General features: G+C 46.2%; 1 protein-coding gene across 4 annotated transcripts in view; it reads left to right on the plus strand.

Annotated features, from left to right (window-relative positions):
* CSMD2 (CUB and Sushi multiple domains 2) overlaps positions 1–22,181 on the plus strand; it is a 264,468-nt gene that overhangs the window by 36,857 nt on the left and 205,430 nt on the right. For all 4 annotated transcript variants that reach the window (XR_010468147.1, XM_065041591.1, XM_065041590.1 and 1 more), the window contains 2 exons: positions 9,786–10,002; positions 20,746–20,858. Coding sequence is in view for 3 of the 4 variants with exons in the window: in XM_065041591.1 (XP_064897663.1) it covers positions 9,786–10,002; positions 20,746–20,858 (330 nt within the window). In the remaining variant the exon portion in view is untranslated. The remainder of the gene's footprint in view (positions 1–9,785; positions 10,003–20,745; positions 20,859–22,181) is intronic.

The raw sequence follows: 22,181 nt of genomic DNA on the forward strand, positions 1-22,181 counted from the left end.
GCCCAGTGCTGGCTCATGGTCACCCTGCTGTCCCCAGGACCCCCAGGTCCCTTTCCCCTACACTGCTCTCTAATAGGTCATTCCGCAACTTAGACTGGAACCTGGGAATTATGCAGCTGTGAACTTCTATGGATAATTGGTCTTTTTTAGGTTGTTAATGAGCGAGACGTGGAATTGTTTCAGGTTCTAGGGAACCCAGTTGTTCAGGCTTGTTTGAGCTGTGGGGGTCACTTGGTGTTCAGTTTGAAATGGGGAGAAGGACGGTTTAAGTTGACAAAAAATGTTGTTATGAAAACAAATGGGCGAAAACTCATCATGCATTATGAATTTTAGCTTGAAATTAGATTAATGTTTATAATCATCAAAGCAGTAAGGCTCTAATGCGAGTCTTCCAGTGTGAAGTACAGGACAGAAAAGCTAACATATTTATAAATAGGATTATGTGGTGTGATTGCCAAGCCTGGAAGGAAAGACGGTACGTAGTAACCAGGAGAGCTTTTTAGTTCTTCAACTTTTTATCTCTGTGTGTGTATATATCTACATGAATGCACATCCATATATATGCTTTATGGTCCAGTTTGTACTCACTTGCTCTATCTTTGCGTTTCCCCAACTGATAAAGAGGCCACATCCCATGTCCTGGAGATCTGTGGAAGCCCCTGCAGCTTCTGGCTTTAAATCATGGCTTTTCTAGACCAATATTCAGCAGAAAACCCTAAACAATTGACTTTGCTGAATACCAAAGGCATGAATTTTGTGAATTGTGCCTGTTAGTGAAGCTCCCCGGTAGAAAGCTGGCTGGCCTGCGGTATTGCCAGGCTCCAACTAGTTGTTTAGCATTCACAGAAATTTCCATGTATATATAAAACCCAGGGTGTTTTTTTCCTCCCGTTTTCCTTCGTTAAGGCCGCCCTGTAACGAAGCCGCAGTTGAGCTGTTGGATGTGTGCCCTTGCCTAGCAACTGTGCTTAGCAACGTCAGGGCATCGCGATGGGGCCGGAGCCGCTGGCTGTCAGGGAGCTGGCTAGAATGGTAATTTGCGATGAGAGATACTGGAGCCTCTTTTCAGGAGGTTTGCAAAGCCTTGCTCTTAATTTCTTGACCTTCAGGCTTCCTTGAATGCCTGCGGGCAGCTTGTGCCACTGCCCGGCAAAAATCAGGCGAGCTGAGAGTTGCTTGGTAGCTGAACCTTTGTATGGCGTGCGGGGCTTTGAAACCTTTTATTCTTCCAGACAAGTTGCGTTGTGTTGCACTTGGGGTGGGGTGAACTATGTGCATGTGAACAACTCCCGTGACAGCCAGTGCACCAGGATTTCAGCCGAGCCTGCAGCTGCCGTGTGGAACAACCTTCTGCAGCAACAGAGGGGAGAGACTTAAAATACATCACATCTGCACCGGGAAATACATGTGCTTTTCTTAGGAGCAACTCTGGGGCAGAAACCTGAGCGTATGCTTAAAGCACAGCCAGCTGTGGCTGCTTGAGTTGTTTTTGAAGTGTTTAAAACTCTTCTCTCTTCCGAGGGTGTTCAGCTTGGAGGCCTTTGGTTTGATTGGGGTTTTCAAAATCTTAATGCGTGAGCTGTTTCAGCCAAGGTTCCTTAAAGCCCCTTTAAGATAAACCCACAGTAAGTTGTGACGTGCAGTGGAAGGAACGTCCTTCACTCTGAGCCAAAGAAAGGACGTGAAATAAGGTATGACTTGTCACTTCTGTCACAGCACAGCCACGCAGGTAGTTAAGAGTGGGTACCATAGGAACCAAAGCAGCACAAGCCAAGTTGGCTGGTTTGGCCGGTCGAGTGAAAGCTCCCATGGCATTTTTTAGGATGGAGTGGGAAGAAACCGACATCTTCAGTTTCTACGAGGAATCTGGTTTCAAGCAAGTACAGAGGTGCCAGCGTGGCAAATCTTCACTGTGCTGATCAAGCTCAAGCAGCATGAGCTGTAGTGAGTTTGGCGTTGCCGACAGGATTCCTGTGCTTTGTTCGATGTTAAAAGGTTCAGGGTTTTCTTTCTCTCCGCGTACGTTCTTGCATCGCCAAGCTCCGCCTGCCTGGCTGCACTCGGCCTCTGTAGGTCAGTAGAGCGTGGAAACAATTTCTTCTTTATTGTGATACGGTCAGAACAGCAGAGCCCATTTCCCCGCTTTGTTCCACACGTGCGGTCCGGGGACTCATCTAGATGAAGTGATCTACGTCGTCTTTGTCACGGTGGTTTTAAGGGTGATGGTGAAAACTGAGGTTGGGTGGAAAGATAGTGGGGCATTCTGTGTTGTGGAGTAATTGGTCATTTGGTAATTGAGGTTCCTCATCAGAATTGGCTAAAGTTTTGTTTGTTATGCCATGTTTCTGACACGGTGTCCATTGCTGTCAATAGGGTATTGGTTCGGGGTGTGTGATGCTCTATTATGTGCCTGTGTCTTTCCAGCTAGCTAACTTAGTGCAGATAAAACACAGGATTTTTTGACGATTACTGTGTAAAGGGGGAAAATACATATTCACTGATGTGTCTTGATGAACACAGAGTTCTCTAATATTTACTTTGGTACTGCTTGTATTAAAAAGCATGTGTTACCAGCGTTTTTCTAGATGTGAATTAAAATAACTCCAGAGTGATTTTTTAGTACCTTCTATTAATCCTTAAGGCCTCCTGCCTCCCCTTGTAACAGTGGGACAGAATCCCTCTCCCTTTCCCCTCTCTATGTGTAACTCTTTACTCCTAAACCCTTGTCCTGTTTCCTAGCTGGCTTTGACTCAGTTTAGAATGTAAGCTTTACAGGTGGTGAAGTGGTACAGAAACCTGCAGGGGTGATGAAGAAAGGTGCAACACACACCTGTGGAGAGCCAGGGGACACTGGTGTCTCTGTAACCCAACAGGACGGGTGCTGTGTGCTCACTGCAGAGCAGCTCCGCTTCTTACGGGCTCCACAGCAGCAAGATTTGGGGTCTTCCCATCTTATTAATTAAAAAAGATTAATGTGATGAGGGTCTTGAAGACTGTTCAGTCTGCAGGGCAGCGGTGCGGGGTCAGCGTGCTCAGAGCACAGGATTTCAGCCTCACGGGGAAACCTGGTGGCTGCTGTTCTGCCCCGTGTCCTCGCTTGGGACATTTCCAGCTCAACCAAATGCGATGTCACTGCCCAGCAGCTCAGTCTCTGTCCTCTCAGCACGTCAGGGACTGCGGTGCAGCCGTGAGACAGGACATGCGTGCAGTGTCATGTTCTTGCCGCCTCAAGTTTTGTCCTGCAATGGCTTTTGACGTTACCTGAAAGTGGAGTTTTTTCTCGCAACATCGTGTCAGAATGCGTTTGATGTTCCTATTGCAAGTGTATACCCTTTCAGGCTTCAATCATGAGATATAAAACCAAAGTACAATAATAATTCTCTTTGCTCTTCGTGCAAGCGCTTTAGCTTTTAGCTGTAGGGTGATCTGGTTTGAGCTCTCGCTGGGGAAATCCAAGGTCAGCAATGTGACTAGGAATCCAAAACATACATGAAACTTGGATAGTTTCCCAAGACAAAAGTTTTTGTTGGGAGGAGGCAGATGTGGGAAGAATTTTAATACATTATTACAGCGACTTCATTCCACCATCATCTCATCTGTTCTTCTCATTTTTCTACTCGGGAAGCCCTTAGAAGTGAATCGTTATGGTAAGGTTGGAACAATGCCTAAGTGTAACAGATCTCTGCAATAACAGTCTGAAAGCCCGGGCAGCACTAAAAGAGACAAAGTGATGACAGAGTGGGAGTGAAAGACTGTTGGAATGGAAGGGAAGCGATGTCTCTCTCCAGAGAACGGGAGGTGACAGAGTTGGTTTCAGGAACGCTGTGTTTGATTCTTCAGTATCGCAGCATCGTGCGATCCTGCTCAAGACTCACACGCTGCTCCTGATCTGAGGGGGGTGTTATAATTCTTTCCAGGCTTGGCAGCGGTGGCATGAGCTGGATTCAGATTAAATGCGTGTTCTCTGCCCTTGCGTTCTCCGGTTTATCGCTCCACGTGTTCAGAGAAATAAAGGCGCTGCCTATCTGAGATGTAAATCATCCCCTTGATGATGTTCTTGGATGCAATGACTTTTGGTTAAAAGTTAGAGTTAATGGAATGTCTCTGCATTATTTATTACCCAGAAGGCTTTGATGAGACTGTAGGTTAAGTTAAAACTGTGAAAAGGTGAATACTTAGGGAAACAAGGCTTAGATTTATGAAGTGTGAAGGTGCTTTCCCTGTTTGTTCGCTTAAATTGTGTGAACAAGAGAGTCGGAGCTGGGCTGTGGGTAAACTGCTCGCTGCTTGGGATTGTCTGTGATTTACAAGACAACTGTGTAAGGAAGTGTGAGGAGTTGCTGGTAAAAGATTAGAGACAGTGAACAGTGGGAAAATTAATGTTTTTGGTGTTTAGATCAGAGGGCGCTGGAAAGCGATGTCAATATTTGAGTGCAGTTTCTGAGTTGGTGTCTGCTGTCTTGAAGAACTTTATACAGTGAGGGTGAATGACCATGGGCAGTAATGGAAACAGAAAAAATTGAGAAGTTATTGATACATGAGTGGGATTTGGCCCTGGTATTTCAGGCTGGGATGGAATGTGTTTGTGTGTTTGCAGGTCAAGAGAGGTTCTCCTGCCCCTCTGCTCTGCCCTGGGGAGACCACACCTGGAATATTGTGTCCAGTTGTGGCCCCTCAGTTCCAGCAGGACAGGGAACTGCTGGAGAGAGTCCAGCGCAGCCACCAAGATGCTGGAGGGAGTGGAGCATCTCCCGTGTGAGGAAAGGCTGAGGGAGCTGGGGCTCTGGAGCTGGACAAGAGGAGACTGAGGGGGGACTCATTCATGTTTACAGATATCTAAAGGGGGAGTGTCAGGAGGATGGAGCCAGGCTCTTCTGGGTGACAGCCAGTGATAGGACAAGGGGCAATGGGTGCAAACTGGAACACAGGAGGTTCCACTTGAACATGAGAAACAACTTCTTCCCGGTGAGGGTGGCAGAGCCTGGCCCAGGCTGCCCAGGGGGTTGTGGAGTCTCCTTCTGTGCAGACATTCCAACCCGCCTGGACACCTTCCTGTGTAACCTCATCTGGGTGTTCCTGCTCCATGGGGGATTGCACTGCATGAGCTTTCCAGGGCCCTTCAACCCCTGACACTCTGGGATTCTGTGACATGGATCTGTGTTTTCCTGGGGAAAGGTATTTATGTTCATCTGTTTCATTGAACAGGCCAGAACAACCCAAAATAGAAACATTTGTGACTAAGTGACAATAACTAAAGAAAATGACAATCCCAAAACCTACTGCATTAAGGGAAAGACAGCCATGTATCACCAACAGATGATGCTGCTGAGAGCAAGTCAGTGTACGTGATTTGATATTTGTTCCTTTTGAATTGTGCAGTGACCATACATCAGTGTTTGTTAAATTAGATTTCTCTGCTGAGAAACAAAGTACATCAACTCATATTTTAGGAAGCAGTTCAGAAACAAATTCTGTTTCCCTCTCCCTGAAGTATTGCTTCCTTAGCCTTTAATATGGTGTAAATCAGCACAGTTGAAACACCTCCTTGGCTCAGACTGTTGTGGATCTGACCTGGTGAGTTTAAGGCATTGGAAGAAGGTGGAAGATGTTTTGTACCTGTTTCCTTTGCACTTGTGATGCCAGACACCGCCTTTGCTTATTATTTAGCTTTTGACAACTTGGTGAGGATCTGTGGTGACAGAATTTGAGTGTCTGGGTTGTATCTGAGTGTGCGGAGCTGCTGGAGTTTGATGTGGATGATGGAAGCCAAGCAGCCCAGGCAGCTCCTGTGTGCAGGTGTTCCTGATTTGAAGGAAATAACAGAACCCTATTGCTGTGAATGTGCTTGAATGATGGATCCTCCCCTTTTGTACATTTAAACTGGTTTGTGTTGCTCAATGTGCAGTGGCCGTCGTGACTGCTGGTCAGTGGACATCAGAGATCTGAGAAGCAGTCGTGTCACTGGGGTGAACTGGTTCTGCTCCGGGACCCAACTGCCCACATTGCATTGGACAGATGTACAGTGTAAATAAACCTCCCACTAGCTTGTGCTGTCAAAAGAAGTCTTGGTTTTCCAATACAGGGCTGTTTTCCCTGCTTTCCTCATGGCAAGAGGCTGATCCATACCCAGGGTGGAGCTCGGGGGGTTTGCAGCTTCCCCACTTAAGCCAGAGGCAGCTGCGTTCAGCCCATAGTTATATTGTGGTTAAGTGTCCAGTCATGTTAAGTTTTGTGGCGTGCGGATTAACTGTGTATCATAATATGCCGCAGGCAGCCCGTGTTTCTGTTAGAAACGCCGTTCTGCCATTAGCATATTGCAAAGTAAATATGTCATCGTTTTCACTGTGTATATGAGCCAGAAGTGAAGCTGATTAGTCTGTGTACGTTGTTCAAGCAGTGTATGCTGCACAAAAACAAGTCCTGCAAGTTGAGACTGGTAAAGCTGACTTTTAAGCTCTATCAGTGAGGAAATGGTTGTGCCCCTGGATAAAGGTGTTTTCCTGCAAAGCCCCAAGCTCTCCACAAGTGTGGATTTGCTTGGCTTGTGTTTTATTCCTTCCCCTTAGATTGTGGTCCCTTTGGAGAAAGGCTGTGTCCACTCAACGGTACCAAGTATGATAATGCCTTCGTCCTTGTCTGGAAACGTTAAATGCTACTGCAATAAAATTACACTGATGCATTCATTAAAAAGATATACTCTCCTAATAAACTACTTTCCAGAATTGAAAATAGCAGGTTGCATTGGCAGGGTACGAGTTAGATTTAGCTCCGTTCTCACACTGCTCATCTCTGTCACAAAAATAGGACATGTGCCCACAAATGCATATCCACTGATGAGTTCATGTTGCTGTTATATATCAGAAGGTCTGAGTCCATGAATAATAGTATTAGAAGCTGGAATATCTACGCAAATATTTACACTGCCAGACTGAGCCTTCTGGCAAATGACATCTCATCCCTCAGCTTTGTGTATTTACCTTTCTCATTTACTGCTGTAGCTGTGGGATGAAATGTGGCAAACCAAGGGGCTGTGGCTCCTCCGGTACCCGCGGTGCTGGGGAATCCACCCGGGGTGGAAAGGAGATGGTCCCTGCACAAATACTGCACCGGATTGATTTGATCGATCATAAGCCTGTGTCCTCTTTTTCTCTTAGGACTTTGTTTTTCTGCAGCTGGGTTTAGGTTTATGTACGTTTTCCTGGCATTTGTTTGTTCTCCGTTGCAATTGCTGATTCTGCAAGGACATCATAAGTTTATATTGATCGTAAAGCTCATTGCCTTCCATGTGACCTTGGAAGTGTTCGGAGCAATGGGTCTCGGACCTTGAATTTGTTTTCTGAACTTTGTGCAACATCAGTAGATTTTATACCATCAGGAAGTGGAGAGATACAGCCTTTTAATTTCCTTAAATTGTTGTGATGGAATTTACTTATGATTCAAATAAAAAATGTACAGTAGGGACAGCATCAATAGCAGCACGTCGCCTATTGAGTGCCAGGCTGGTTGAAGAGGACGTGATTGAATTTTAGAGAACTGAAGCTTGTGGATCTTTGGCAGTGTCTAATTTATTAAACCAAACCAGGCCTAATTTCCCTCGGAGGTAGCGGTAATATTCCCCATCCCGTGCAGCTTTTTGGCACTGAGCTAATACATCCTTTCAGTGAACCCTCAGTAAGTGGAGCTGGAGGGGAGGCGGGAGGTACATCCACTCTTGTATTTATCATGTGTTGACAAAACGCACTGAGAGAGGCAGATGCCAGGTGCTATAGAAATGCAAAGTACAGTCTGCCCTTGTTAACAAGTTGCGTTTGCAGCACAGGTTTAGTCCCCCGTGGATTATGGGGCTGTCCTAACTCTCATTGATATAATAACACGATACAAAAAGATTCCCTGTGTAGTAAATATGTTTGACCATTTTAGATTCATTAAGGTGTGAACTTTGTCTGGCAGAGAGAAGTTCCACTAAGCATTTTTGCACCAAAGTAGGTCAGTGTAATTATAATTGGCTTTAATGAGCACTGCTTTGCAGTTCTGTACCTGTAGCTGGTTGGCGCTCAGAAGTGCAAATGCCATCGCTGCCTTGGAAAAAAGCAATGAGGAATCAAAGTAGTAATTTCTAATCTAATTCATTTTGACTTGAAAGCCTCGGTTATCTGCATAAGCAGAGGCGAACGATGTGATGTTGGTAAGGAAAGCCAGAGGAAACACAGGCGGCAGGGATGGCAGCTCTGCTGGCCGGAGGATACACGTGAAACTCGGCTTTGGTGTCTCAGCAGCCTTGCAGACTGTCTGCAGTTCAGCTTTGGGGAGCAGTTATTCTACCAGAGCCAGCAGGAGTTGTACCGGTTTGGAGTGCATTTCTCTTTGTGCCTCAAAAGACATTCGGGTAAAGTAGGGGTGAGGAGAGGAGAACACTAAGGAGAATTTGTCATTTAGGCTGTTCCCGAAACCTATTTATGTACCTGTTCCCCCAGAGAGAAGAAAATCTCATATATCCAGAAGTCGTACATTGTGGCAGTTGATCTTTATCTTTGGGATGGAGTATTCGCAGGCACTGCTTCTGGGAAGGAAAAATGGATTTGAGGGAGGCGTTGGGTATTCAGCTGGTGGGCACAGAGCTGAGCTTTTGTTCTCAGATGATGTAGCTCTACAGCAGCTCCTTGGGAATACTGATGGGAAGACATTTGCTGTACGTGAGCCTGCGTGAGGAGCTGGAATGTTTCAGAAGTGGGCGAGGGAAAGGAGCGGCCTGGGAAGGCTGGGTCTAACCAAGGGTTTATTCTCTGTTGGGCTGTGCGGTGTTACGGCTGTTGGCAGCTCTGGGCTGTGGCCCGTATGGCTTTGCAGGGGTGCAGCTGCCAGGTTGGGGTTTGCAGAGCAGGAACTGAATGGGAATGTGCCTTTTCCTTATGGTGTTGTGCATGGAAAGGGCCCATACAGAAACCACCAGCTCTTCTCCCTTCCTGGGGGAGTTTCAGGGTTAGCGAGCAACACTTACCTGGAAGGATGGGGAAGGGAGAGCTGCTGTTCTAATAAGTTGCAAAGATTTGGTTTATTTATTTATTTTTTTAAAAAATTCCAAATAACTATTCAAGAATGGTTTGTTCATTGAAGCCTTTGAACTGTGTCCTTCTCTTTCTGGAGTCAGGACAACTTTAATTTCTCATCTTTTGCCATTCAGTTTTCATGCGGTCTTGTCCAGACAAGCGACTCATCTGGTGACTCAGTTCCTCATTAAGTATTGTGTCCAGTACAGTTTTTGGCCTTTCAAGGTGAGGGGTGGTCTGTCTGTCTTTGTCTGGGCGCTTGAGCCCTGATCTTCCATCTCTGATTCAAGTGTAACTCGGGGTGAAGGAGACATCGGCTCTGGTGTTGTCATCCTGCTGCTTTGTAGCTTCTGAACCCCTCGTGGTTGAGGTACCCCCTCCCAAAATGGCTGAAATCCCTCAATGCAGAGTGCGTGCTGAAGGGTAGATCGGATTTTGTTGTGGGCTGCGAGAGCATTGTGTCCCCGTTACGGTCAGGAGCTGCGCTAATCCAGCTGTTCTTAGCCCGTGGTGTTTCGAGCTGGAGGGAGCAGTGCCCAGGACATGGGTACCAGGGCCCACGTTCCCACGGGGAGGACAAAGATGCATCTTCACGTTTTCCCTTTATCTGTTCCTTGGGACCGTGAATTGACAAGAAATTCAGCGTAAAGAATCCCGTATGATCTGTTTTGATGGTGAAAGATGTTAAATCTGTATCCTACACCATTTGACTTGTACTTTTGTCTTTTCTCTTGCCAGCCCAGAACTGCAGTCACATCTTGCAGGGTCCAAACGGGACCATACAGAGTCCAGGCTTTCCGTATGGATATCCCAATTATGCAAACTGCACGTGGACAATCACTGCCGAGGAGCAGAACAGGATACAGCTTGTTTTCCAGTCCTTCGCGTTAGAGGAAGACTTTGATGTGTTATCTATCTACGATGGACTGCCTCAGCAGGGGAACCTGAGAACAAGGTACATTGCTCATAACAGTCATGTTTATAAACACGTTCCCGTTTCTGCCACTGGGATTAAATCTAGGTCGGAGGTTTATGCTGCAATAAACTGGGAGTGCTGCTTCGTGAGCGGTTCCTGTAGTTGTTTTGATTTCTTACCTCTGATAAGGTTTGAAATGTTGCTCTGAATGCCTGACAGCAGTGATTTATCAGGAGTCGTTCTAGACATCCAGAGAAGTTAATTAGAAAATGGAGCGAGAGAAAAGCAGAGCTAATGTACAAGAGGAGCTTCCCTCAATCCAAAAGAGATTCTCTGAGTGGGAGGATGGCTAATGGGTTTCAGTTTAGAGCTCTTCCAAGTGCTTTGTGGGTGCACTCGGTTCCTGAGATCAGCTGATGGGAGGCAGCTCGGCGGGTCCCAATTCAGCGAAATCGTTGGGGTACGGAGAAGCCTTTTGTTGGGTTTTCTTTCCTCTCAATTGGGCACTTTCGTTCTTGAGAGACCCGGCAGGTCCCGGCAGCCCTGGTGAGAGCAGCTGATGTGCAGTGGGTGTTACCACAGGGAGGGCGATCACAAGGCCCCCCTACGAGGTCACATAAAAGGGGCAGTTGACCCCACACCAGTTGTGGAGTCTCCTTCTGTGCAGACATTCCAACCCGCCTGGACACCTTCCTGTGTAACCTCATCTGGGTGTTCCTGCTCCATGGGGGGATTGCACTGCATGAGCTTTCCAGGGCCCTTCAACCCCTGACACTCTGGGATTCTGTGATTCATTTGGGTAATTACCCAATTTGCAGGCTGTTCACCAGCTGGATGGCGTGATGTTCTCTCACATCCGACTAAACCATCAGAGCTTTAGGGGTAAAGAGTTATCAAGTAATATAGTTTAATGTGAAGACCCTCCATGGTTTCTGATCTCGGAAACTTCCAAGTACTATCTCGGTATTAATAAAAATCTCCATGAGAGGCTGATTTAGAAAAGAAATGATGGATTGCCGTGATAGCAAATGTTAGATGGCATGCCAGCGTTCTGTGTTTGAAGGAGTCGTGATCTCAGACCTCCAGATCTGAGGCACAGATGAAATCAGCCTGGTGACTTGTGACGTGACTGCTGGTGTCTGATGTGGTGTCTGATTGCAGCTGAAGTCTGACAGTAATATATTCAAAAAGTAATAGGAACAGTGCTAGAATCCCTGGGAAGAATGCTGTAGTTGTGGACAGTCCTGGAAGTTAATTATACTTCAAGCCACTTTGGGACAGATCCTTTGACCTCAGTGTCTTGTCTAACCCAGCTGGAAAATCTGAGTTAAACACTGGTGAAAATCAGCCCTTCGTGTAGCTGATTTGAGTTATGCAAATAAATCTTATCTTCATCTTGCAACCGTGCTTGAGAATCATCTTAATTATGGGACCTCATCATTTAATCAGAAGGTAAGCACAGTGCTTCGGGTGTTACGTAAAGGATGCTCATATCAGGTATAAAACTGTCTGGTGAGGAGTCAGCGCTGCTGCTGCCCCGAGGAGCCCCTGGCACGTTGCTCTGCTCGTGAGCAGCGCCAGATGCTTCCTTTTGCCCTTTCCATGTCAGTGGGAGCTTCTGCTGAAGAAGCAAAATCCATGAAGGAAATGAATTCAGAAGGAGGGTCATGGTGGAGTAAATTAGTGAGCCATTAGGTGAGTGGCGCTCGGGTATTGCTGTGAGCTGCTCATGAGCGTGGTGTGATTATCAATGAAGTAACAGCAAGAGCGTCACCAGAGCTGGGGTGCAGTGCTGGAGATGAGCAGCCCTGCGCGGGGAAAGGGGAGGACACAGAGAAGGTCCTTCCTCTGTATTGCTGGTGAACTTCGTGTGCAACTTGAGTAAGTCGTGGGACGGAACCATCAGCACAAAGCGATGTGGGAAAGTTTCATCTCTAGTGAGGTGTTTGGGAAATGGTGTGTATTTAGTGCAACAGAGGACAGTGGAATAAATGGGGACAGAAGTTGGTATTGAAGCTTTCTAGGGGTCTGAGAGTACTTACAGAAGATGAAAAAACTAAATGAGATGTGGACACTTGCGTTCTTCACCTGGATGTCTCTAGTTTAGTGGCTTCAAAACCTGAAACTTGCTCTTCCGTGCTGTTCCGTGTCTCACTTCTTTGTTCACCTTTTTTTTGTTCTACATCAATCTCACTTCATTAAACTCTGTACTCCTGCCCAACACTGTTTTAAATTTTTGTTTTATTCTTTCTCTACTTTTTCTTTTTTCCCATGGCCATCAATTTTGTTTTTTTCTCAGACTGCTTTCCAAATGTACTCAATTCATCATCCAAGTGCAGTACTCGAAGATGGATGACTGTGCGTCATTCATCAAAGCTTATGCTACCAGGAGCTGGGCCAAAATAAGCTGTAAGCAAGTGTAAAAGAAGGGGAGAAACAAAGCCTGTTTCTGTAGAGAAGGAGGTAACTGTGCTGTTCAGTGTGTCCAAGGCTGATCAACAAAATGATGAACAGAGGAGCTGTGGTGAGCTCGTGGTGTTGAGCATCACAGATGTTTTTCAGTAGGTCACGTCTGTGTGATGGGGAGAAGGGAAGGACATCGGTGTTGATGTCTTGCTGTGCTGGGCTTTGTCTTCTGGAAACCCGACTGCTCCATTTAAACCATGTATTCCTAAGAGCTTCCTTGGCTTTGTTGCTGAGAAGGGGTTAATAACTGTGTTCATCGTGTGCTGGAAAACACCCTGTTGTCTTGCAGTTTAATGTGGTGTGAAAGTTCCCTAATAGAATAAGAACAGACTTAATCCAATGAGACACTTGCTAATAAACTGCTTTACTGCATATTAGGGAATTTGCGTTGTATGTTTGTGATGAGTATGTGAATATTAAATGCGTTTCAGCGTCTTAATTTAGACATCCAGGGCTGTTGTCGTCTTTTAGTGCCATGACTTTGCTTTGTCTGCTAAAATCAGAGCGTGTTTCCGAGTCCTTGCTCCTTCAGCTTCTCTCACATAATTTGTGTGCTTGGTTTTGGTCTGTTTAGTTTGTTCCCCAACACCATACACTGGTTTTCAGCTGGGACTGCTGTAAGAGAATCTTCTTTGAACCCTGGGAACAGCAATGGCTGTAGATTTGTGTCTCCCCTGAGCTGGAGAGTTACACGTCGTCAGCAGTTTAGATGGGATTCGTAGCTTCCCTTGGGTGCCTGGATGTGTCTTCCCTTCTCCTACTGGTGTTTGTGCTCGTTACACCAGACCAAACTCTCCCAAACGCCCGTTCTTCAGGTTTGTAACTGTTCTGAGCTGCCGAGGGGGCTCGGGGCAGAGGGCTGATCCGAAACCCGCGGTTGCAGGAGAACGCGCTTTCCGCAGGTTCCCGTTGTGCTCTGATTGTGTCATTGTTGAGAGGATGCTCCACTCATCAGGTTGCTTTCCTGATTGCTTTCCCACCGTGCTGGGCTTAGAAGCTCAGCAGAGGCCTGACTGGAATTTGAATATTTGGAGTTATTTATGGATCCGAGATTGCTGTGGGAGTTGGGAGGCTCTTTGGACTTTTTCATATTTGGCTATTAGGTGACATAACCAGGCAGTAGTTAACAAGGAATAATGTAGCAAAGGAGGAAAGCCACATGACATCTTCAAGCTTTTTTCATCTGCTGCTGTAATGTGCAGGACGCTTTTAATGTGAGAATCTTAAATTAGTTGCTGGTTTCCTTATTTGATGTTTCAGGCCTGCGTTAAGATCGAGGGAAAACAATTCACAATAAATGTGGTAGGTCAGTCGTTCCACTTAGTTCTGTTTTTGTGAAGGGAGCCACTGAGTTGACACCCAAATTAGGACTGGTCAGTTTAGAGAATCAGTTGGTTTTTCTCCTTACAAAGATGTTCACAACTAATTTGGAAAGCCCAAAGGACAGAATGTACAGTCTTTTTGACCAGGAGAGGCTACCGCTCACTTGCATACATGCTGAACAACGCTGGGGTAACTTCTTCAGCAGGGCATTTATTATTCTGGATTGCAGTGCTCTAAGGAGCAGGTCCATTGCATTGTGGTGGGAGGAGAAAGCAGCCCGGGGGGTTCAGTGAGCTGGAGATTTAGCTGTTGGATCTTACTGGTTGAACTGGGGCGCCCCATTGCTGTGTTCCTGCAGAACTGTGCCATGAGGAGGCGACTACAGCCTGACCCTGCACAAATAGGCTTCATTAGTGAAGAATCGGGTCGGCAGAAATAATTTCACTTTGAGTCTAAGGGTACGGACACGGTTAGCATCAAGGTGGCCACTTTCTGCACTGATAAGGAGCGTCATGCTCTGAGGACACACGGGGCACACGGCGACAGCAGCAGCACCCAGTTGTGCCCGTGATCCACCCCACGAGCAGAAGCCAGAGTTGTGTTTTAGTCCCATCTCAGCCCAGCAGCCGCTGTTCCAACTGTAAAATGACGTGATGGTTTATTTTTGCAAGTTAAATTTGTCACATTCTTAAAATCCCCCTTTTGGAAGGTCTGGGTACTGGGAGGGGGGGGGGGGTGAGAGAACCAAAGCACAAACCAGCTGAAGTTCATAGCTGTGTGTTTTAGTCCCAAAGGGAGAAAAATGTGGGTGCTTTCATGTTTTCTTTGAAACGCAATGAATCTTTAGGTCAAGAAGTTTTTATATCTGTAAGGTCTGACCTTGAGAGTTTCTCAGGCAAAGTACCTCTTGGAACAGCGTGTGTTTCCCCTCTATCAAAATTAATGAAAGGCTACAGGAAATTATGCGATCTCAGTGGATCGTTGAAGGCACAATGGGATTGTGGAGTGCTGTTACTCGCAGGCTCAAATAGATTGACACATCTTCAGTGCCCATTGACTCTCATTCATTTTGCTCCTTTTGGGCTGTTCCAAGTTGGATTTTGTGCTGCAAGAGCAACTGCTGGTTTCTGGTCCTTTTTCTTAATACGGAATGTAATTATTTGTGATTTTGTAGCTGTTTAGAGAACATAAAGGCTGCTGCTGTCTGAAGATGCAGGAGTTGTCCTTACATCTTTAGTGATTTCTATAATATTTAAGCTTGCAGCTGATGAGAGCTGCTATAGTGGAATTAAAGCTTTAGGAAAGGAGATGAATATTTTCATTTGAACAGTAGTTTGTTGCCGCTGATCTGTGTGTAAATTGAAGGGGAAATGCTGCTCTCCAGTAGAGATGCCAAAGTTGTCTGAGATCTGCTTGTATCTCACTGCTACCTGAATAAAGGAAAAATGAGCATGGAAGGGACGTGCTAAAAATAATAAAATCCAAGTCCATGGTCTTCCTGTTCTCTTGCATTGTATTGAAAATGAAATTTATTGAGATTTGGTGCCTTGTACATGTTCCCAGCTTGAGCCATGAAGGCCTCGTATAACTGAGATGGCTGTGCAGACTTTAAGCTCTATAAATAACGCTTTTCTAGTGGGAATTGACCCAAACCCCATTTTAAATGAGCAAAGAAATCCATCCAGGCTGGAATTTATGAGCCCTGTGACTGTCCCTGGAGACCGTGTTAGTTAATGGAGCCTTTGTTGGTGTCAGAGGTAAGCGAAGGACTCTTGTGGCGTGATGGATTGTACTTGGCTTGGGGAAGGGAGGAGAGTGCGCTTGATCCCCAAGTCGTGCTGGCACGTGGGGTTTGATTGCGGGATGTTGGGTGGAGAACCGTTCACAAAGTGCCGCATTGACTTTTTGAACAACAAACAAATGTAGGTGCAGCGTATGTCATCATGAGTGAGTTCAAGGGACAGAGAAAGCGTTTTTCCCTCTGATGGTTGTTACTGTCTTGGTAGGAAAAACACATAGTAACGGATGTCGGAGCCAATGGGTAGTATTTTAAAAGCAACTGAATTATCAACCAGCTGGGCAGAGGGGATGGCTGGAGAGTAGTGTGGAATAAAGCAGGACATGACATGCGGTGTTGGTTGGCAGCAAAGCAGCTTGGTCAAATATGAGAATAGACAAGGCGTCACTGGTGCTGCAGCGTGCTTAGGGAGGAGCTTGTTTGGGATCTCTTTGTAGCTTGACTCAAAAATAAAAGCAGCTCGGGTTTGAGCATGTCGTTCCAACAAGTTGAGTAAATCCACATGTAACCTGATACTATTGTTCTTATGTCATCACAGCATCCTCTTAAGCTGGCTGAGATTTATTTTTTTGGTCCAGAGCATCATCTCAGCCTGAAAGGGATCAAAATTAAAGGACAACTGTCTCAGTAACACCAGTGAGTTCTGCCTTGCAGACAGAGCTGGCTTTTAAGTGTCTGCCGCATCCATGAGCTGGAAGTGTTCTCGGATTATGCTCTGCTTGTTTTATTAATGCTTAATAAGAACATTCATAGTACCAGTTGTTCTATCAGTATGGTTTAAGGAAAAAAAGCTAACATCTCATTGTAATCACTTGATTCTTAAATACAGAGAGGAAGGGAGAAAAACTAATGGAGGAGGAGGAAGAGGCTGCAGGACTGTGGGGACACAGGAGAGGGTTTCGGGCTGGAGAGCCAGGGGGTGGTGTGGAAAAGCCTCCTGGAGACAGAGCTGCCGCTGCATCTTGCAGGCAGTGAGATGGGAGGCATTAAACTCCTTCAGCATCACAGACTATTCCTAAGTTACCAGTAATGAGATCTGAGGTGGGAGGGATTGCTCTGGATAAATTCCCCGATCTCTTGCATTCGTTCTTATCTTCTTGACGCACATTCCATGAACCAGCCTTGAGGGGACGGCTGTGAGTGACCGCTGACTCTGCATGTGGCCGTGCTTCCAGTTCCCCATAGGCTTTAGTTTTTAAACGTACAGGTATTCTTCCTGCAGCAGCTGGAGTACAACGCTTACGCATCCTTTTCATCAAGACTGAGAATTACAAATGTTAATTAATATCACACACCATTTGTCAGTGGAAAGACTGGACGTACGTTGAGCCTCTCACTGCAGCTGGTGAGTTCCCTCATTGCAGCTAGTGAGTTCCCTCCTTGCTGTGTGCGACTGATCCAGCTGGTAGGCTGAACAAGGCACATAAAACTGGGTTCAAAGTCAGCTGGGAGTTACTGGGCTCCTTCTGTTGGCCCCAGTTGATGACAGATGAGTTGAACACTTGATGAATGCACCTTCCAGGTGATTTTGGGTTGGCTGCTGCCTCGTTACCTGGGTGCAGTGTGGAAGAGCTGTCACCTGCTCATTCCAGGTTATTTTCCAAAGAGCGGCTCTTGCTCTGAGCTGTTGTTTTCTCAACAGAGCCCCTTACACCTGACTTAGCTTGAATATTGTCCTGGGATAGCGCAGGGCTATCAAACGACTCCACAGAACCATTGTAACAGTGTACACTGAAGAGTGGTTTGTTTGATGGGAAATTTTCTTTAATAGGTGCCTTTAAATTACATGCAGGAAAAAACCCACTGAAGTATGGCATAGTGTAATTTAATGCTGGGTTAAACGATGCAATCCAATGCGTTTTCATTAGATGTTCTGAGACACTTCTCTAGCGTTTATGCTTTAAAGGCTGTTGGATTGCCAGCTGCAATAACTATTTTGATTGCAGCCTGAGCTGATGGTGGGCATCCTACCAGAAAAATAATGTGCTCTGTTTTAATTATGGCACCTGCACTCCAGAATGGGAGCCTGCGTCACAGGGTATGGCACAGTTGTATTGATACAGTGGAGCAGTATAATAATACGCAACAGATGGAGGTGAGCGTGTTTGTAAAGGGGCTGAGACATGGACTGTCTTGGCTGAATGTTTTTGGAGGGCAAAAGTGTTCAGTTGTGGGTTAAACCCTATGAGCAGAGCAGTCAGTGGCTCTTTGGCAGGTGCTCGGCTCCTTTCATAGATTATGGGACAATTTTCCACTGGGGAAGGACTTTGGCATTGGGGAAGATGGTTCTGTGAAGCACGTTTTGCTGCTCTGCAGATGGGGAGCTACGCACCACAAACACTTGCAGTGTTGGTGGCGAACCCAAGGCAAAAAGTAGAGGAGAACACAAATAGAGTGGAGGATTTCTGTGCAGATTTGTTTTGATGTATTGATTTTTGCCGTACTGTGAAGCAAGGGCAAGCTCATGAAGTGGCGTTTCTGGCACTGGTTTAGTTTGGTTCATCACAGTAGGAGCAGAATTAAGCCAATGAAAAACACATTGAAAATCTCACACAATCAGTGTTGGCTCCAAGCAACTTAGGGGGATAATCACTCAATAATCCATTTGGCCAGAGGTATGGAAGAAATGGAAGATGATTATTTGTGCTGTTATTACCACCCTCACATTCTTGTTATGGCCCTTAATAAAAACAAGGAACAGAGTTTGCTGCTTCTCTTTCTCATTAGTGTGTGTGTATATATATATATATTGCTACACTAAATAACAGTGATGTCACTATTGGGTGTGCATGGCCAGGCTTTGATGGGGGGGACAATGGGGTGGCTTCTGTGAGAAGCTTCTGGAAGCTTCCCTGGTGTGTGATGGAGCCAATGCCACCGGCCCCAAGAGGAACCCATTGCTGGCCAAGGCTGAGCCCATCAGCCATAGTGGGATAATGTATTTAAAAAGTGGAAAAAATGACTGTGCAGCTGAAGAGAGGAGTGAGGATGAGAGCTGATCTGCGGGCACAGCAAGGGCAGAGTCCAGCCAGGGTCACCCACGGTGACAAGGGACAAGTTCTGCTCTGTGCATTTATTAAAAGTGGTCCCTGCATTTCCCAGATTGGAGCACATGAGTCACAGAATGTCAGGGGTTGGAAGGGCCCTGGAAAGCTCATCCAGTGCAATCCCCCCATGGAGCAGGAACACCCAGATGAGGTTACACAGGAAGGTGTCCAGGCGGGTTGGAATGTCTGCAGAGGAGGAGACTCCACAACCCCCTGGGCAGCCTGGGCCAGGCTCTGCCAACCCTCACTGAGAAGAAGACTGTGGAGACAGGGAGACTGTGTCAAATGCCTCACTCATGTCAAGGTAGATCACGTCCACCGCTCTGCCATCATCCATCCATCTTATGTCCTCATAAAAGTCAATGAGGCTGGCCAAGCACGACTTCCCCTTGGTGAAGCCATGTTGACTGCCCCAATGACCCTCTTATCCCTGATGTGCCTTGAGATGGCACCAAGGAGAAGTCGTTCCATCAGTTTCCCAGGGCTGGAGGTGAGGCTGACCGGTCTAGAGTTACCCGGGTCCTCCCGGTAACAAGAAGGTTTCAATAAGCTGTTTTAATTAAACTGCAAAATAAATTAATAAAAACCGTGGCACTCTTCCTCAGTTCTGTGCGCAGCAAAACTGTCTGGAGTCCTTAAAAATCCTGGAACCTTTTATTTTTATTAAACAGGAGTGATTGTTCTTCCAGCTTGTCCAGACAATAGTTTCTATGCTGAGAGCGGGTAAGCACTCCTCTGCTGACATTAGAACTTGACTGCCGTCATTGTCTGGCAGCAGTGTGAACTTTGCTGATAACTGGAAATTTGGCTTTAATCGGGTTCTCGGGCAGAGCATGTCAGCTTTCATTAGTCAGAGTGCAATCCCTTAGAAATAATATTTAGATTTACTAAACCGGGGCCAGAGTAGGAGCGGTGGGGAAGTTCACTCTCGATCTGGAGCGATGCCGTGTGGCAGCGAGTTCCTGCAGTCGCTGCTGCTTCTGGTTTTTAGGACTGTTATCAGGCAATGGGGACCGCATCTGAATTTCTGTCCTTGATAACAGCAGGCAAGAAGCTGAGGTTGCTTTAAAACGTGTTCCTTATGTAAATCACCTTGGCCAAGCATAAGGAGAAGGCTCATAAGTTATAAAACTATAATTGTTGATGAGAAATGTATATTAGCTCTTTTTGAGCTGTGTCAATACAGTATCGGGGTTTAGTGTTTGGGATCTACTAATGCTAGTTTACAATCATCACCGAAAGGACTTGTGTAATTAACAGTTGTCATTTAGCTCTCAGTCTGCAAGGAAAGCCAGGGAGGGCAAGACCCCCAGGCTGTGTGTTTCTGTAGTGCTGACTTGGGTCTATTTATGAGCCTTATCAGCTTTTAATATCACTCTTTCTTGCGGGCATGTGTCTGTGTTCCAGGCAGCTCCTGCACTACATCCACTAGATCATCTTGTGCAAATGATTTTGTGTCTGTGGGCTTTGATTTTTCTCTGAGTGAAGAGGTGTTAACCATGGCAGCCTTCACTGGGGTGCTGTTAGATACGAGGATGTAGGATGAAAAGAGCATCCTTGGGAGGCACAGTTGGGTGGGGACTGGAGAGGATTCCTAGAGACTTCAAAAATTATGCACTGTAAAACTACAGAGCGAATACTCCACAGACAGCCACCCTGATGGGCTTTAATTGGCAAGGATGTTTCCTTGCCTGCTCTCTTATGCTATTTTAGTTTGTGTTCAATTTAATGTAGTTTGTGTAGCGCTTCAGACCCGTATCTAATGTTTTTCCCCCAAGGTTCTCAAAACGTGCTATGAACATCATTGAATGATGTCTTGGCCTTGCTCAGTGACCTTAAATATTACTCGTGTTTTATGGATGGGGAATGTTACTCTGGCGGGCTCAGCGGCCGCTCCGAGATGATGGTGCTGGGATTAGCGGAGCAGATGATGTTGGCGAACAAGGTGTGAAGCACATAGACCGGTTTAAAGTACGGTCAGTCAAGATAGATGGGGAGTTATCCTGGTAAGCAGGAGGTGCTAAAAGCCCTGGATGGGTTTGAATTTGTTGAACAGTGAATTGAAGCCGTACGGGTCTGTTTTCTGTGGTGTGTCAGCAGGTCCAAGGCACAAATGGTGAGCGTAACGTTGCTCTTGATTTCTTCCAGGTTAACGGGTTTCCAGCTGCCGGCTCCTATTGTGAGCACGGGGGTCGTGCTGTCCCTGTGGCTCGTGAGCGACTACGCGGTCAGTGCTCAAGGCTTCCAGGCCAACTATGAAGGTAAGTGCCCTGTTCAGTTGTTGTCTTGAATTGTAGCCACGTGTTGCTTATTACAGGATGTGAAACTAAGGTGTGGAGTTTGTACTGGAATATATACGTATGCAGACACTTAATACAAGAAAGGAGTGCCTGGTTCTTGTGTCATTAGATCCATTTTTTCAGAATTCAAATAGCTGGTCCCTTCCAAGTGTAGTTTGTTTTTTCCTCTCAGTATCTATGCTCAAAACGCCTTGAAAAGCGCATTCTAACAGCAAATCTGGAATGACTGGGAAGGAAGGGTAACATGGTATTTGACAGTGGAATCTGCAGCGTTCCACACGCCCGGAGCCCCGTGCAGCAGCGGCCACTGCACAGCAGTGCATAGGATGCTCAGATAATACCGCATTGTTCCTTTACATTATCTTTGTTTTCGCTGCACCTTCTTCTCCAAGTATTTAAATTCACCTCCTGTGTTTCTTGTTATGAATATGTCCAGCGTTTGGTAGTTGTGGAGGTGAAGGATTGTATGTGAAAGCTTGGTTGCTTCAGTCTTCAACCTCCAACGCTGGAAGTTGTCAGCTAAATGAAAGAACAGTTTGTACTCGAAGGCAGGTCCTGATCGCAGTGTGAGCTGGTACTGCTGGGTAAATGACAAATTAACCATTTTAAAATACGAGTTATATTTGCACTGATTATCGAACCTAGAATGTTGTTCCTATCCCCGTGAATGTTTTTCTTTGGGGTCCTTAGAAGTTCTCAGCCTTAATGATAATTTTTGGTAATGAGTCCTACCGGCCAATTACCCAATACATTAAACCAAGCAGATGCCTTCATTTAGATGATGTTGTAGCCTCTCAGAATTTTCCGTGCTTGGCAATTGTTCAGGTTCAGGGGAATTCTGTTTAAATACCCTCTAATTTCTGATTAAACCCTTTGCTCTGCCTTGAGGCGGCCGTGGCACTGAGACGTTTCTATTGGTCCTGAAGTGATGAGGGTGCCAGCAGGTGCTCGGTATGGCCGGGCAGAGTGTTAGAGATGTCTCAGCCAGAGCCCATACTGGTTTTCCAAGGGTTGGTGCCTACTGGGGATACTGGTGGAGTGCGGTGGCTGTTGGGACAGGCGACCAAAGGCAGATCTGCTGCCCCTGTGCACAATCTCTGCCAGAACACGTGTATCACTGTGTCGACATCACTCCCAAATTATGTGGTAGAGGACACGTAGCTGCTTTTGTGCTTCCTTGACATTTAGAGTTCATTTTTTGCCATTTACACACAGTTACTTGTACACTTTGTTTTTTATTACCTCGATGTAGCGGGTAATCTTGCACAAAGGCTTTTCCGGGGC

This window comes from Columba livia, chromosome 26, assembly GCF_036013475.1.
Source record: "Columba livia isolate bColLiv1 breed racing homer chromosome 26, bColLiv1.pat.W.v2, whole genome shotgun sequence".
NCBI lineage: Eukaryota > Metazoa > Chordata > Aves > Columbiformes > Columbidae > Columba > Columba livia.